Here is a 13126-nt window from a genome sequence, read left to right on the forward strand (position 1 = left end):
CGATCCGCACCATCACCTTCCGCATCTCTTTCCTTGGTCCACCAGGCCCAGTGCTGCGGGTCATGATAACCAAGCGACACACGATGACCTTCTTCCCTAGGCTGTTCGAGACAGCGTAGCGAGCCTTGTGTTCCCCGCTACTGGAGGGCGCGATTCCGATGGGGTCGACGCGCTCGATGAGAAGGCCGTGGGCAAGCCCGTTGACCGTCTTGGCCACTTCGGAATCGAGGGGATCGTTCAACCCGACAGGCACGTACTGTGGAACCAGGTTCTCGTCCAGGGAAGGCGAGAAGAGGCTGCTGCGGTCACCGATCGCACTGATACTGTTACGCGATGATGGTCTGCTAGGTGTATTGCGTCCACCTGGCGAGCCAGTCGACTCGCGGAAGCTCGACGGCGGTGCTTTGAGCAATGGACGGGTAGCGCCTGCGCTCCCCATCGACATACGTTTCGGGGTCTGTTTCGGAGTCTGGTAGAAAGGCATCTGTGATGCGCGCGCTTTGAGTGTCGACTCTGGTGTTTGGGGCCGAATGATCGAGGACGCTGCAGAGCCAGGGCTTAGGGAAGGGCGGCCTGTTGATTCGGGCGGGGAAGGCGGTTCGGCAGAGACTTGGAAGGTCGGAATGGGGATCTTGGAGTGACTATCTCGCCGCTGCCTTGATTTTCTTAGCTCGCCAGCGGACGACGAGACAGTCGAGAAGGCCGGGGAGAGCGCACGTTGCATGAGCGATGTAGGCGGTTCGTCGGGGTCGTCCATCCCGCCAAAGAAGTGGAGGACGGAGACGGGCGTGGCAGCGCGTGAGTTGCCACCTGCGGGGACAGGAATCTGGGAAGGCGAGGAAGGACGAGGGCGTGGGGTTTGCAGCCCTGGGGTGACGGAACGGTTTGTCACTCCTGCAGGAAGGGGCGGTACCGGAGGAGGGCTGTTGGCACGGGAGGAGGAGGCAGAACGTTTCTTCGAGTGGCCGGTTGGCGTCGACGCTCGTCTTCTGGTCGGTGTCGTTGGGGGGCCCAGCGTGGTTGGCGGGCCTAGAGTCGTCGGCAGTGGAGGCACGGGCGGGGCAAAGCTCGTGCTCGCAGGTCCGGAGACGGTCCTCATCCCTGAAGGCCTTGCAGGGGTCGTACTACTTGCCAAGCTGGACCGGCTCGGCGGGCGGATCGACCCCGCGCTCATGCTTGACAGCCGCCTGCTTGGGGTGGGCGTCGGCGTGGGGGACGACACAGGGGGTATAATAGGGATAGGGTTGGAGATGACTGGTCTTTCCCTATTTGGGGTATTCTTGGACGAATAGCTGCTTTGGCCTTGATAGTCTACCCTGGTTGAAGAGTTCCACTTTGGTCCTTGGGGTTGTTCAGTCCCAGGAAGGGGCGTGCTCCTCCCAAGGGGGGCAAGGAATCTCGGTCGTGTGCGCTGAGGCTCTGGTGTGCCGGCAACCGAGGAGCGGAGGGAGAAGTAACTCGCGCGTTTCTTGAGTATCGTCGGTGAGGCATCCGACGAGGCGGGGGACTTTGCAGACCCAGGCGGTGTGCCCCCACTCCCAACGCCCAGTTTGGCAGCAAATCGGCGGAGAGGGGAGATACTCCTGGAAAATGTCCCTTGTCGTGGCTTGCTCGCTGCCGAAGCTGCAGAGGCGTTCGAGAACATGCTGGTCGAGAGCTTGCTCTTCGCCGTCACACGCGAAGCAAGACTGCCGTCTTCGTCGCTATCCTCCCCTGCTTGGCTCTGGTTCGCCGCAGCTGCGGAGGTAGAGGAAGCGAGGACAGTCTCTCGGTGAGTGAGGAGAAGCCGTACGCCCTCCATCTCCGAGTCTATCCGACCCATCCGCTCTCTCAAGTTCCGCCAGCGAAGTCGGAGCTCCGCGTGCCTCCGGAGGCACTCGCCGTTCTTCGTCGCCCGGTCTCGCATGCCCTTGTCGATCACGGAGATCACCTTTGTCGTCGCGGGGACGTAGTACTTCTTCTTAGACTCGTAGGAGGCCAGGATGGTGCGGAACGTCTCCAAGTTGATGCTTGTTCGTGTCGGAGAAAGAAGTGAGGAGGAAAGCGAAGAGGGAGAATGAGAGTCGTCCATCCTCCCAGCTTGCCATATAAAGTCCTACGAACCTCAGTGCCTTCCTATATTCTAAAAATGAGAGCTCACGTGACACGTACTGACCGCCTTTTCCAAACTGCCCATCATGTCGTCCGCCTGGGCGCTGACAGTCCGGAACACCGCCAACCACTTATCCTCCCTCAGCTCCTCCTTCAGCTCCTCGCTCGCGGAGCTCACGTCCTCCCACTGCGCTCTCATGTCCTCCAGCTTACGGAGTACGAGCTCTTTTTCCCCCTGACCGAGCCCCGGCAGAGGGGGGAGGAACACCTGCACCTGCGTGGGGGTCCGGTCCGGCGCAGAGAGGAGCGTTTCGAGAGACTCGTCAATCGCATGCACAGCAGCGGACACACTCTCAAGTTTCTCATCCAAGATCATCAACGCGCTGTCGATGGACGCGCTCGTTCCTGCCTCGCCCCCATCAGGTAGACCCTCGATCTTCGAGCTCCCGCTCGAGGCGGAAGACGCGTGTCGCAGTTCTTGGATCTCGAATATGCGCGTTTGGATGTCTGAGATGGAGTAACATACTTCCGTGATCTGGGCCGAGATCGCCAGGAGCTGCACCTCGCTGTCATACGGTCAGCGCGTAAAGAGGAAGGAGAAAACCAACGCACGACTCGCTTTTCCCCTCTTCTCCTAGTGGAGCCATAGACTTTGCCCTCACTCGGACTACGTTCTCCGCACCTAAGGAGATGCCGTTCCCGTTTGAGCCGGGGAGAAGATCGACGCTGGTGGAGGATGCGCGTGGCCTATGTCCGTGTGCGGTTAGCGTGCTTGTGGATGTTGACGAGCTCGCACGGTGTCGTCTCGGGGAAGGAGGAATCACGACTGCCGAGACCGATGTTGCTGCCGATGTGGACGCAATTGAAGCGGACGTCGAAGCAGCAGGCATCACAGGCTTGGTCGATGCCGAGGGCGCAGGGACAGGAGCAGAGGGCGTCGTCGGAGACGCGGCGGTGAAAGACTTGGAAGCATCACGCAATGTCGAGAATGATTTTGCGAGTGAGAGCATTCAGTTTTGGCGAGCGTTGTTGCTTCTCCTAGTTGGACGGAGTTGGAGCCACTATAGAAATGCAGTGAAGTGGCTCGTAGTCTAGCTTTGTGTATGGACAGCAAACCAGCAAGCAACGAGGTAAGCAGGTGGTGGTGAAGAAGAGAGGTGCGTTGAAGGCGTGTAATACGCGGTCCTCGTTGTTGACTTCTTCGCGAATGAAGGGTAAGGGGCGATTATTACGAGTTGCCGTGGATGAAAAGGCCGCGACGCGTGGTTTATTACTTAGGGTTTGATCCCGCTAGACTTGAGTCGCGTTTAAAACACAATCGACCGATCAACCAATCAGCGCACGTTCTTGTCCCCTTCACTACGCAACTAAGACATAGACATAGCAAACACATCTAACATACATACAGAAGATCTACACGAACAATAACTGGAAAATAATCAGTCCACCTCAGGCACTGCTGCTCTCCCTCCCTCAAGGTCCCTCCGTCACCTTCGCCGAGATCTCCTTCACTTTCTGAACCGCCTTGCTCCCCGCTTTCTCTGCCGCGCTCTCCGCAGCTAGGAAAGCAGCGCGAGGATCGGCAATGCCCACGCGGGACGCCCAGAATTCGCGGTTGGGGGACCAGAACTGGTGCAGCGTCAGTTTGGAATGCTCAAAGAACAAAGGTAGTCATGATAAGAGGAACGTACCTTGGTATTCTGGTCCTGGCGAACATTGTTATGCGGTGTAGGGTTAACCCAGCGCTGGGTCAAGACATCCGGGCTGCCCACTATTGTCAGCTAGCCGATTCAGAGACATAGCGGGAGGACGCACTCAAAAGAGAGCTTGTAGATGCCGTACCCGACCGCGCCGAAGCACCCCAAGCCAACGGCGAAGAACAGCGGGGCAAGGGCTGACAATATCGCGTTAACATCTGACCTCAGGCTCTTGGTGAGTGAGGCACGTACCTGGGTTGCGGTATACGAAGCGGAAAGCCATCGGGGAGTAATGACAGGATCAAGGACCTTGGGCGGGTAAAGAGCGATAAAGGAGTGCAGAGCGTAGCAGCGGGGAGAGCGACCGGTTACGAGGACGAAGGAGAGCGGGGCAGCGCCCCTCCACCAACTCTTTATAATGCCTAGGTTGACCACGTTCGGGGTTGACACGAGACCCCGGAGGTGTGATCACACAGCGATTGAGGGGACAAGGGAGTGACCCCGCACTTACCCCGCCCTAACGGGGCAAGAGGTCCATAGGACAAGGCGGTGATGGGCCAATAGGACACGAACGTTCAGCTGGCAGGGCGACACAAGGGGTGAAGGAGGAGGACCCCTGGAGTGCGGGGTAAAAGGGCTGCGGAGGAATGCCGAGCGTGGGGTCGGCACGGAATCAGATGAAGAATGGAGGCTTTTACGGGAGCAAAGAGGGTGAAAAGGGAATTTTCAGTTCTGCGCATCTACTGACTTTTACCTCTCTGGTGCAAGCACCTCACCGTGCTAGTGGTTTTCGATTGCTCATATTATACGCTTTCCTACGATGAGCTCGCGTGCACAACAGTCAGGAACACTTCATTGCCCAACTGCAACAGCCCTCTGCTTAGGCCCTTCAAATCCACTAACCAATCCGTAAGTCCCTTTCCCCCCATTCGATCCCTCTCCCATCCAAGGATGAACACCAAAACCAAAAGCAATTAGGAAGTGCCGGCCGAAGACGTGTTCCATTTATTTGGTACACGCTCGCTGTCGAGACATGGTTCCCTGATCTTCTGCCCTCTCCATTGTGTTCTGTGGCTGACGATCGTGTTTCGTAGCACCTCAGATGAGGATATCGGCACGCTGGTTCAGGCGCAGTCTGTAAGAAAGAGCTGCATAGGTTGAATCCTGCGATACCAATCAAGAGCACCCATTTCCAGCCGTCAACCCCAGTATCATACGCATCTGCCAGCCACACCCATATTTATTCCTAGTCTTTCGCACGCCATGTTCATCTGCACCTTTGCGCATTCTCTCACCGCATCGGTGCTAAACGCTTGGCCATACCCACCGGTTCATTTTTGCAGATCGTCATCCTCGTTTCCGGACTAGGCGATTCGATTGAACCGGACACCATCCCATACCGTAATGTATCCATTCCGTCCTTGTATGCGTGAAGTAGTCCAGTGAATGACAATCCTATGATGATGCGTATATGCTATGATACAACTCCCCTTTGGCACTACTCGTCCGGTTCTGCAAGCGCCAGTGCCTCCTCTAGCTCACCTAGATCGTCTTCAGGTAAGTTGGGCGCTGAGCCGTACAGCACCCGCTGGCTGGCGATTACTGCTCTCATTAGTACCCGTAGAGAAGAAAGGTGGGAGGGGGGACGTACTGAGGTCCACGCAGAGGGAGAAGATGGCGAATATCTTGAACTGTATTGGGGCGTTCTTGATGAAAAAGTAGGCTACCCTGTGCCGTATGTCAGCGCTGCTAACGGGAAGATGAACGTCAAGGGAATACTTGAACGTATCGCCGATCAGCCATCCCCCGAGAGTCGTTATTCGGAACCCGTAGAGTGTCTTGTTCACAAAGTTACTGATAGGATCAGAGAGGCGCACAGATTCGTGCAGAGGATGTAGTACCTGTACATCTGCGGCAAGGGGATGGTAGCTTCCAGCCCTCTGGACAAACGTGAGACAACGACGTCACGAGAACTTAGCTGCTCACAATGCCAAATATCCCAGTGTCTCGACACACCACTGATACCTCCCCAAAACGAGGACCGCAAGCGTCAGTAACCCGCTACAGCGAGTCAGCACGCATAAGAGAGAGCGAGAAAGGGCGCACACGAAACCGGCAAGGAACTCGAGGTATGTGGTGTAGGATTTCCATTGCCAGAACCTGAACGGCCGGGCAGACTCGCCCAACGCTTCTGGGCTCGTGAGGGGTCGAAATCGGATGCAGATGTATAGCAGTCCCAGCTGTCAAGCCGAGGTGAGATACGAATGAGAAGACGTGATTACTGGTGGCAAAATGCAGACCTGAGCAAGGATCATAAGCAACGACTGGATCAGGAGTGCCTTCTCGAACCGGTCTCCGATCCAGAAGAAACATCGCGTAATATTAGCGATAATCAGTATAGCACATATATCATGCGAGAAGCCGGCGGTGTTCCTGCACGAGGGGAATAAGGAGTGATGGAGAGGAAGCAGGAGAGCACTACTTTTTTCGGATCATGCTATAGGCTTGGTCGACTAAAAACGAAGATCGTCAAGCAGAGAAAGAGACGTTGCTCGCAGCATACAGTATATAGCAGGTGCACCGATTGCTTTTCTCAGCAACGAAGGAGATGAATATCAGGGCTTGCCTCCAGGAGAGGGCTCACCCATTCCTATAGCAGCGAGGATGGACAGTGCGTTGCCCATCTTGGGCTTCCAGAATCTCGAGAGTCAAGCTCCAGCAATAGATTTCCAGTACGGTGCGTTTTGACAAGGGAGATATACCCGATAAAGGTTCAAGCCAAGAGTTGGCACAGATTCAAGAACAGAGTACAGACAGCAAACGACGCCGCTCGTCACTCGGCCCGCGCGGTCAAGCGCCCAGTGGCAGTGCATGATTACCAAATCAGACAATATTTCCTCGGCGAGCGCCTTTTTTCTTAACTCTTTTCTCGTCCACTCACGTCTCAGTCGTCCTTTCTCCTCTTTCTCACTTCTCTCTAAGTTCATTTTATTCACATTTTCAATACCTATTCAAAATGGGACAAACAGCTTCCCAGCCCACACCAGTCTCGCAAGAGCCCAAGCTCCCAGCCGGCCACCCGCAGGTCGGCAGCGTCCCACCCCCCGGGTGCCCGATGCACACTTCCGCCCCACCCGCACCTGCACCTGCACCTGCCCAATGTCCCGTCGCGCACACCCCTGCACCCGCCCAATGTCCAGTCTCGCACGACGCGCTCAACCCCTTGAACCAAATGCCCACGCTTGCCCAGGCCCCAGCAGCAGACCAACGCACCGTCCTCCCTCTAGAACGTACAGTATCCTCCATCCCCCGTCCCCCCTCCCCTCAACCGGGGGATGAAACGCCAGCAAAGTGGGAGTACCCCAGCCCACAGCAGTTCTATAACGCTTTGGTGAGGAAGGGCTGGGAGACACCAGAGGAGAGCGTGGAGACTATGGTCGAGATACACAATTTCCTGAACGAGGCTGCTTGGGGAGAAGTGCTCAAGTGGGAAGCGCGTGATCCGTACGTCATCCCCATCTCACCATGTTACACCACTCAACCTTCTTGCAGGAAAGTCGACTTGGACAAGATCGAGCTCGCCCGCTTTCAGGGCAAGCCAGGCCAGCTCTCGCCCAAAGCCCGCGTGCACCTGCTCGCAGCCTACTTCTTCCCTTCCCAATTCTCCTCCGACCCGCCATTCGACAGGCACGACTGGGTCGTCCTCCGTCCCTCGGGGAAAGAGGTGCGCTATGTGATCGACTACTATTCTGCGCCGCCGGAGAAGGATGGGAGCCCGGCCTTCAATTTGGATGTCAGGCCTGCGCTGGATAGCGTGGGCAGTATCAAGGAGAGAATTGTCGTAGCTGCGGAGGGGGCATGGAAGGACTGGAAGAAGCGGGAGGGCGAGCGCCGTTGACGCGTTGACCAGAGTTGTTCCCATTTTTCTTCGTTCTATGCACGTATTTGTACTGTTGGCATTATCATTGTTCTCTTAATCACTACTCTCGGATCTGGATTTCTCAAAGTGCTTTCCAGAATTCCTACCTGTGGCAATAAACGCATACAAACACTGCTTCTACTTTACACTTCGTTCCTGGACGATACAACTAGACCATTCAACCCGTAACTGAAACATAAACCTACAACTCGTCCCTACCATTCTCCTTCCCCTCCTCTTCCTGCTTCTTCCTCCACTCCTCATCCTTGGTGAAGTCCAAGCTCACACTATTAACACAGTGCCTCTCGTCCGTAGGAGTGTTATACCCCTCCCCCTTGAACACGTGCCCCAAATGCCCTCCACAGGCCGCACAAGTGATCTCCGTCCTGGTCATTCCCAAACTCCGATCCTCATGGCGCACCACCGCGCCAGGAATAGCGTCAAAGAACGCCGGCCACCCGCAGCCGCTGTCGAACTTGGTCGTGCTCTTGTACAAGGGGGTGCCGCAGCCTGCACAGGTGTAGATGCCAGCGTTGGAATGGTGGTTGTATTTTCCCGTGTTGGGCATCTCGGTTCCCTTCTGACGGAGGATGCGGAACTGGGTCAAGTCAGCGAGCAGTTGCAGGATAAGAGGATGAACCCACCTGTTCCTTGTTGAGGATCGCACGCCATTCAGCATCATCCTTCTGCATTCTTCCGGGAGCGGCCATATCTACTTTGAGGTTGTCTACTGCACTGTTCGAAGAAGAAGCTGCACGCGCGGCGAGGAAGACAGATGTAGTGGTGAGGGTTGTGCGAATGGGAAGACGAGTGCTGAGCTCACGAGATGAGAACGAGGCGAAGATGCGGTTGAACATCAACAGGAGAGTGAGGGTTATGTACAGCTGCAGCGTGGGAATGAGAAAGTGCTGCGTCGTTGACCGATTGCTAAGCTGTGACCGTGTGAAGTACGACGATGGAGGTGGTCGTCTAGTACAGAGCGGTGTGATTGTAACAACTCTCATTCCATGGCGATGTCATCACTCAACAACTCCGACGCCAACCCTCGGCTCCGGCTCACTCAGCGGCTGTGCCCACAATGGGGCAAGTGACGTAATGTTGTGTCTTGGAGCTAAGATGATTCCGCCTATACTCCCGATCGTCTCTTCGAACTTGAACACCAACGGTCAACTGTCGATGATGTGCACTGAAGACTCTAATGAACTATGTCAGCGTACTGGTACTCCTGGAGGAGTGGACGAGTGCACCGCTTACTCGAGCAAGCTGATCATGACTAACTGAATCAACTGCTGGACGCTCAGAACAACCGAGGTCTCACTCTTGCTGATGATAGCACCGTCTCAACGATTCCAGACATTCCAGTCTCTCCTTGCAATTTCGTGTCATAGATTATGGGACGCTGCCATCTTGACGCTGACAAGCCTGTGTCTCCAACTTGCCAATTATGACCTGCCGATGTCTCCGAGGAACAAGCCACCGTGCTGTGAATGCCAGCACGCCCTCTTGCCAGTTGCCGGAACAACAATTGCGTCACGTCCACCGCGCGTGCCGTTCATCTCCTCACTCTGCGGCTCTTCCTTCCGCCTCTTTACTCGCCACATCGCATCAGCAATCACCTCTCTACATGCTCAAGCTCCGCGAACCCGCGGGCTATCCATAGACGCGCAAAGAAACTGCCAGACGAAGCCCGACTGTTGTGCTCTTGGCCGCCCTGTCGGCTCTTTGTGCTGTCGTGTCTCAGCGGTGCCGAGTTCTGTGCCGCGAGGAATGTAGCACCCCATCGACGCTTTGGGATATGGGGGCATTCCTCACCTGCTCTGCCACCTGCCGTGATGCCGGAGCTGAACTACCTGCGTTGGCTCCCTCCGACACTCCACTCGCAAGTCCACTACGGTCAAATCCTCTGTCTACCACTCGGACCATCTCCCGCGGTTACGACACATACCATAATGACATGGGCTATTTCAGGTGTTCTTCATCTTCGCCTCCTTCCTGTTTCTTCTCGATCTCTGTTCCGGCCGGCGGTCCACCACCATACCATCATGCCCCTCCTATCTACCGGTGATCCATCCTTGCTCATCCAAGCATGTGCATGAGCGTATAAACCTCGGCCCACCCCGAGTCAACCAGAAACGCGCGACATACGCGTGCTCACCCCGGACGAGAATGGCAGAAACGTTGCATAAATATTCACCGGCCGGTCTCCCCGTGGACAGACACCCCACACCAGTTTCGCGTCTATTCTGTTCTGATTAATCTCTTGCATAAACACTTTCCTCTGCGACCCCTCCATTTTCCCTTTTCCTCTGGACGCTAATAAACCCCCGGTTCCCAGACCTGTCGCAGAACAGCTCTCCCTCTGCTCGAACTTTGACGAAACGCATCATGGCCGGAGGAGCAGTCGCATCAGGGTCAGGAATCGGCAGTCATGACGGTCCGAAAAATAATATGTTTGGCGTCTTCCTCGTCGCCTTCGCCGCTTTTGGCGGCGTGCTTTACGGTTATGACACAGGTACGATCGGCGGTGTCAAGGTTATGAATGTATGCGCTATTTATTTGGGCAACCTTTCCGCATGTTGAGGATACGCATAGGACTGGCTCTGTACTTTCGGGACGCCGACACCGGGGGGAACGGCTCCCTGCGCGATCTCGTAGGTGCATCAATTTGCTGTCACAGCCCCTCCTGACCATATCATGCCAGCACGTCCGACGAGTCACTCGTCGTTTCCATCCTCTCCGCTGGCACATTTTTCGGCGCGCTCTTTGGTGCACCCCTCGCCGACTGGGTTGGACGTCGTCCAGGCCTTATGTTCGCCTGCCTTGTCTTCTCCGTTGGCGTCGCTATGCAATGCGGGTCGCGCGAGGGACAGTGGGCTCGTACGTTCCCTCTTGTTCGTGTCAATGCCGAAGCCAACGCAAACTACAGTGTTCATATTGGGCCGTGTGGTCGCCGGCCTTGGTGTCGCTCTCGTGTCCACGATCATTCCCCTGTATCAGTCCGAGACTGCCCCGAAGTGGGTCCGCGGCGCCGTCGTCTCCTGCTACCAATGGTTTATCACCATCGGGCTTCTGCTGGCGTCTATAATCAACAACGCTACTCAAGACCGCCCGAACCATTCCTCGTATCAGCTTCCCATTGGCCTCCAGTTCATTTGGGCCTTCATCCTCTGCTTCGGGATGATCTTCCTTCCCGAGTCACCCCGGTTCTTCGTGCGCAAGGGACAAGATGAGAAGGCAGCCAAAGCGCTTGGGTTTTTACTTTCCCTGCCGCCCACCGACCCGATAGTAGAAGGTGAGATGGCTGAGATTTGTGCGAATTGGATCGAGGAACAGCAGATGGCGGGCACGAGCTGGTTCGCCCTGTTCAGCTGGGGTCGCTCGCGTATTCTTTTCCGCACCTTCGTGGGCACATGGCTGCAAGCGTAAGTTTATCTGGGCCTATCGCATGGGTCTTTACTGACACCTGGCATAGTTGGCAACAGCTTACAGGTACAGCTCACGTACCACTTTAGGGAAATACCATGGCTAAGGTGTTTTGACAGGGATCAACTTTATCTTCTACTACGGCACGACGTTCTTCCAGAACTCAGGAATCCCTAACCCCTTCCTAATCTCTGTTGCCACGAACATCGTCAACGTTTTGTCAGTGTGTTTCTCCACGGTTATCCGTCGCTCCCGCTTACTCCTTTGCCCCCGCAGCATGACCATTCCTGGTATCCTCGCCGTAGACCGGCTCGGGCGCCGAACTCTGCTTATTTGCGGCGCGCTCCTCATGCTTATCTGCGAGTTCCTCATCGCCATCATCGGAGTGACGATTTCCGTGGAGAACCAATCTGGACAAAAGGCACTCGTAGCCCTCGTATGCATCTACATCGCCGGGTTCGCCTCCACATGGGGGCCGATCGCCTGGGTGGTGGTGGGCGAGATCTTCCCGCTCAACGTTCGTGCAAAGGGCGTTGCTATATCCGTCGCCTCTAACTGGCTCTGGAACTTTGGGATCGGGTACGCTACGCCTTACTTGGTCGATACTGCCCCGGGAGATCTGGGCTTGGGACCGAAGGTATTCTTCATCTGGGGTTCTACTTGCACTGCCGCTATGCTGTTCGCCTTCTTCTTTGTTCCTGAGGTGCGTCGCACCCTACCGTTGTTGAGTATCTACTGACCAGCGGAGCAGACAAAGGGCCTATCCTTCGAGCAAGTGGATATCTTGATCCAGCACAGCTGGCCTGTCACCTCGAACCGCTACCGCATCAAGATGATCAACGATAACGTCCAGGCCACTGACGGGGAAGTGATGGCGGAAGCGTTTGGGGAGAAACAGGTGCCAGGCCAGACTACCCCGCCTGAGATGAGGGAGACGGTATAATGGAATGACGGATAGAAGGAGGTTGTTGGATAATCTTAACAGAACAAGTAAACAATGCTGTTGTATTCATACATTGAAAATCAAGTCGATTGGGCTTGAAGATCCCCGACATGACAAGCGTAGTTCACGCTTGATTCCAGGTTGGGACAAGGAACCCTATCGAGAGCAACCACTTAATTTTCAGTAATGATTATCTACACATCCGAGCAGCATCAAAGAAACCATATCGAGTTTAGTAGGTATGTAGCATGAGGATCGGGCAGAAGGAGGCAAGACGATATCGTGAAAGGCGTGGGTGTGTATACGTAGATGTGCCGTTTAAAGGCTCTCCATGCTCGCCACGAGCTCGTTGAGCTCCTTCTGGGAGGTATTGTACTTGGCAAGCATTTCCTGTGTTGGGCAGAAAGGTCAGAGGTACCTAAAACAAAAAGATATGGAGAACATACCTCATACTTTGTCTCCCACTGGTCCCGCTCTTGCTCGGCATGCGTAACCTGGCGCTCAAAGTGCTCCGCCTTGACATCAACTTGCCGGAGCCTGTTCATATTGTATAAGTCACGCACGCATCAATCAGACAAGAGAATACACGCACTTCTCAACAGTCTCCTTCATGTTCTTCTCGGCGGTGTCGAGCTCCTCTTCAAGCAACTGGACCTTCCTCGTCAAGCTCTCGTTCGTCTTCTTGTTCGACTCTCCCTCCTCTGCTGCGCCCTTCGTCTCGGACAACTTCGACTCCGCCTTCTCGAGCGCATCCTGGGCAAGCCCAAGCTGGTGCTGGAGGGATCCGATTTCGTGATCCTTCTGCAGCAGTGCTTGCTCGAGTTCCTTGGTCTTCTTCTCTGCTACCTCGGCACGTTCGACTGCGGTATCCGCCTCAGCACGCAGACTGGCGAGTCTCTGATCGCGTCGCGCGAAATGTCAAGATTGGAACGCGTCATCTACCGATAAACTCACCTCTTTAATCCTATCCATTATAGCTGGTTAATGATTTGAGCGTAGAGTGATAAGAAAGGGAGACAAAGACAGGGGGTGAGTCGCGTGGGGTGAATGTAT

The 13126-nt window shown here is 55.4% G+C and overlaps 7 protein-coding genes across 7 annotated transcripts; 2 read left to right on the forward strand and 5 right to left on the reverse strand.

The window, feature by feature from the left end:
• Positions 1–1777: 1777 nt before the first annotated feature.
• Positions 1778–2656, reverse strand: DACRYDRAFT_43050 (uncharacterized protein; the record flags this gene model as incomplete). The annotated part of the gene is made up of 2 exons (XM_040774530.1): positions 1778–2095; positions 2141–2656. Coding segments are annotated over 2 exons (834 nt in total), but the record flags the coding sequence as incomplete, so codon positions are not given.
• Positions 2657–3455: 799 nt separating this feature from the next.
• DACRYDRAFT_21256 (uncharacterized protein) lies at positions 3456–4265 on the reverse strand. The gene is made up of 4 exons (XM_040772313.1): positions 4041–4265; positions 3907–3985; positions 3783–3855; positions 3456–3720 (listed from the first exon to the last, which is right to left on the reverse strand). Exons 1-4 carry the CDS (start codon positions 4069–4071, stop codon positions 3565–3567), a joined length of 339 nt encoding a protein of 112 aa, XP_040630717.1. The 5' UTR covers positions 4072–4265; the 3' UTR covers positions 3456–3564.
• Positions 4266–5286: 1021 nt separating this feature from the next.
• On the reverse strand, positions 5287–6199 carry DACRYDRAFT_49574 (uncharacterized protein; the record flags this gene model as incomplete). Its single annotated transcript, XM_040774913.1, has 7 exons — positions 5287–5390; positions 5440–5516; positions 5568–5642; positions 5690–5728; positions 5775–5849; positions 5895–6028; positions 6089–6199. Coding segments are annotated over 7 exons (615 nt in total), but the record flags the coding sequence as incomplete, so codon positions are not given.
• A 790-nt stretch (positions 6200–6989) lies between these two features.
• DACRYDRAFT_21257 (cytochrome c and c1 heme-lyase) lies at positions 6990–7827 on the forward strand. Its single transcript, XM_040772314.1, has 2 exons — positions 6990–7292; positions 7341–7827. The coding sequence occupies exons 1-2, from the start codon at positions 7021–7023 to the stop codon at positions 7684–7686; spliced, it is 618 nt and encodes a 205-aa protein (XP_040630719.1). The 5' UTR covers positions 6990–7020; the 3' UTR covers positions 7687–7827.
• Positions 7828–7909: 82 nt separating this feature from the next.
• On the reverse strand, positions 7910–8399 carry DACRYDRAFT_49077 (methionine sulfoxide reductase B; the record flags this gene model as incomplete). The annotated part of the gene is made up of 2 exons (XM_040774880.1): positions 7910–8305; positions 8352–8399. The coding sequence occupies 2 exons, from the start codon at positions 8397–8399 to the stop codon at positions 7910–7912; spliced, it is 444 nt and encodes a 147-aa protein (XP_040630720.1).
• A 1693-nt stretch (positions 8400–10092) lies between these two features.
• Positions 10093–12073, forward strand: DACRYDRAFT_14822 (MFS monosaccharide transporter; the record flags this gene model as incomplete). Its single annotated transcript, XM_040771056.1, has 8 exons — positions 10093–10248; positions 10300–10358; positions 10409–10584; positions 10634–11129; positions 11180–11196; positions 11250–11349; positions 11407–11833; positions 11882–12073. 8 exons carry the CDS (start codon positions 10093–10095, stop codon positions 12071–12073), a joined length of 1623 nt encoding a protein of 540 aa, XP_040630721.1.
• A 163-nt stretch (positions 12074–12236) lies between these two features.
• On the reverse strand, positions 12237–13122 carry DACRYDRAFT_21259 (uncharacterized protein). Its single transcript, XM_040772315.1, has 4 exons — positions 13028–13122; positions 12666–12970; positions 12520–12610; positions 12237–12463 (listed from the first exon to the last, which is right to left on the reverse strand). The coding sequence occupies exons 1-4, from the start codon at positions 13043–13045 to the stop codon at positions 12392–12394; spliced, it is 486 nt and encodes a 161-aa protein (XP_040630722.1). The 5' UTR covers positions 13046–13122; the 3' UTR covers positions 12237–12391.
• Positions 13123–13126: the final 4 nt, after the last annotated feature.

This window comes from Dacryopinax primogenitus (assembly GCF_000292625.1).
Source record: "Dacryopinax primogenitus strain DJM-731 SS1 chromosome Unknown DACRYscaffold_5, whole genome shotgun sequence".
Lineage (NCBI taxonomy): Eukaryota > Fungi > Basidiomycota > Dacrymycetes > Dacrymycetales > Dacrymycetaceae > Dacryopinax > Dacryopinax primogenitus.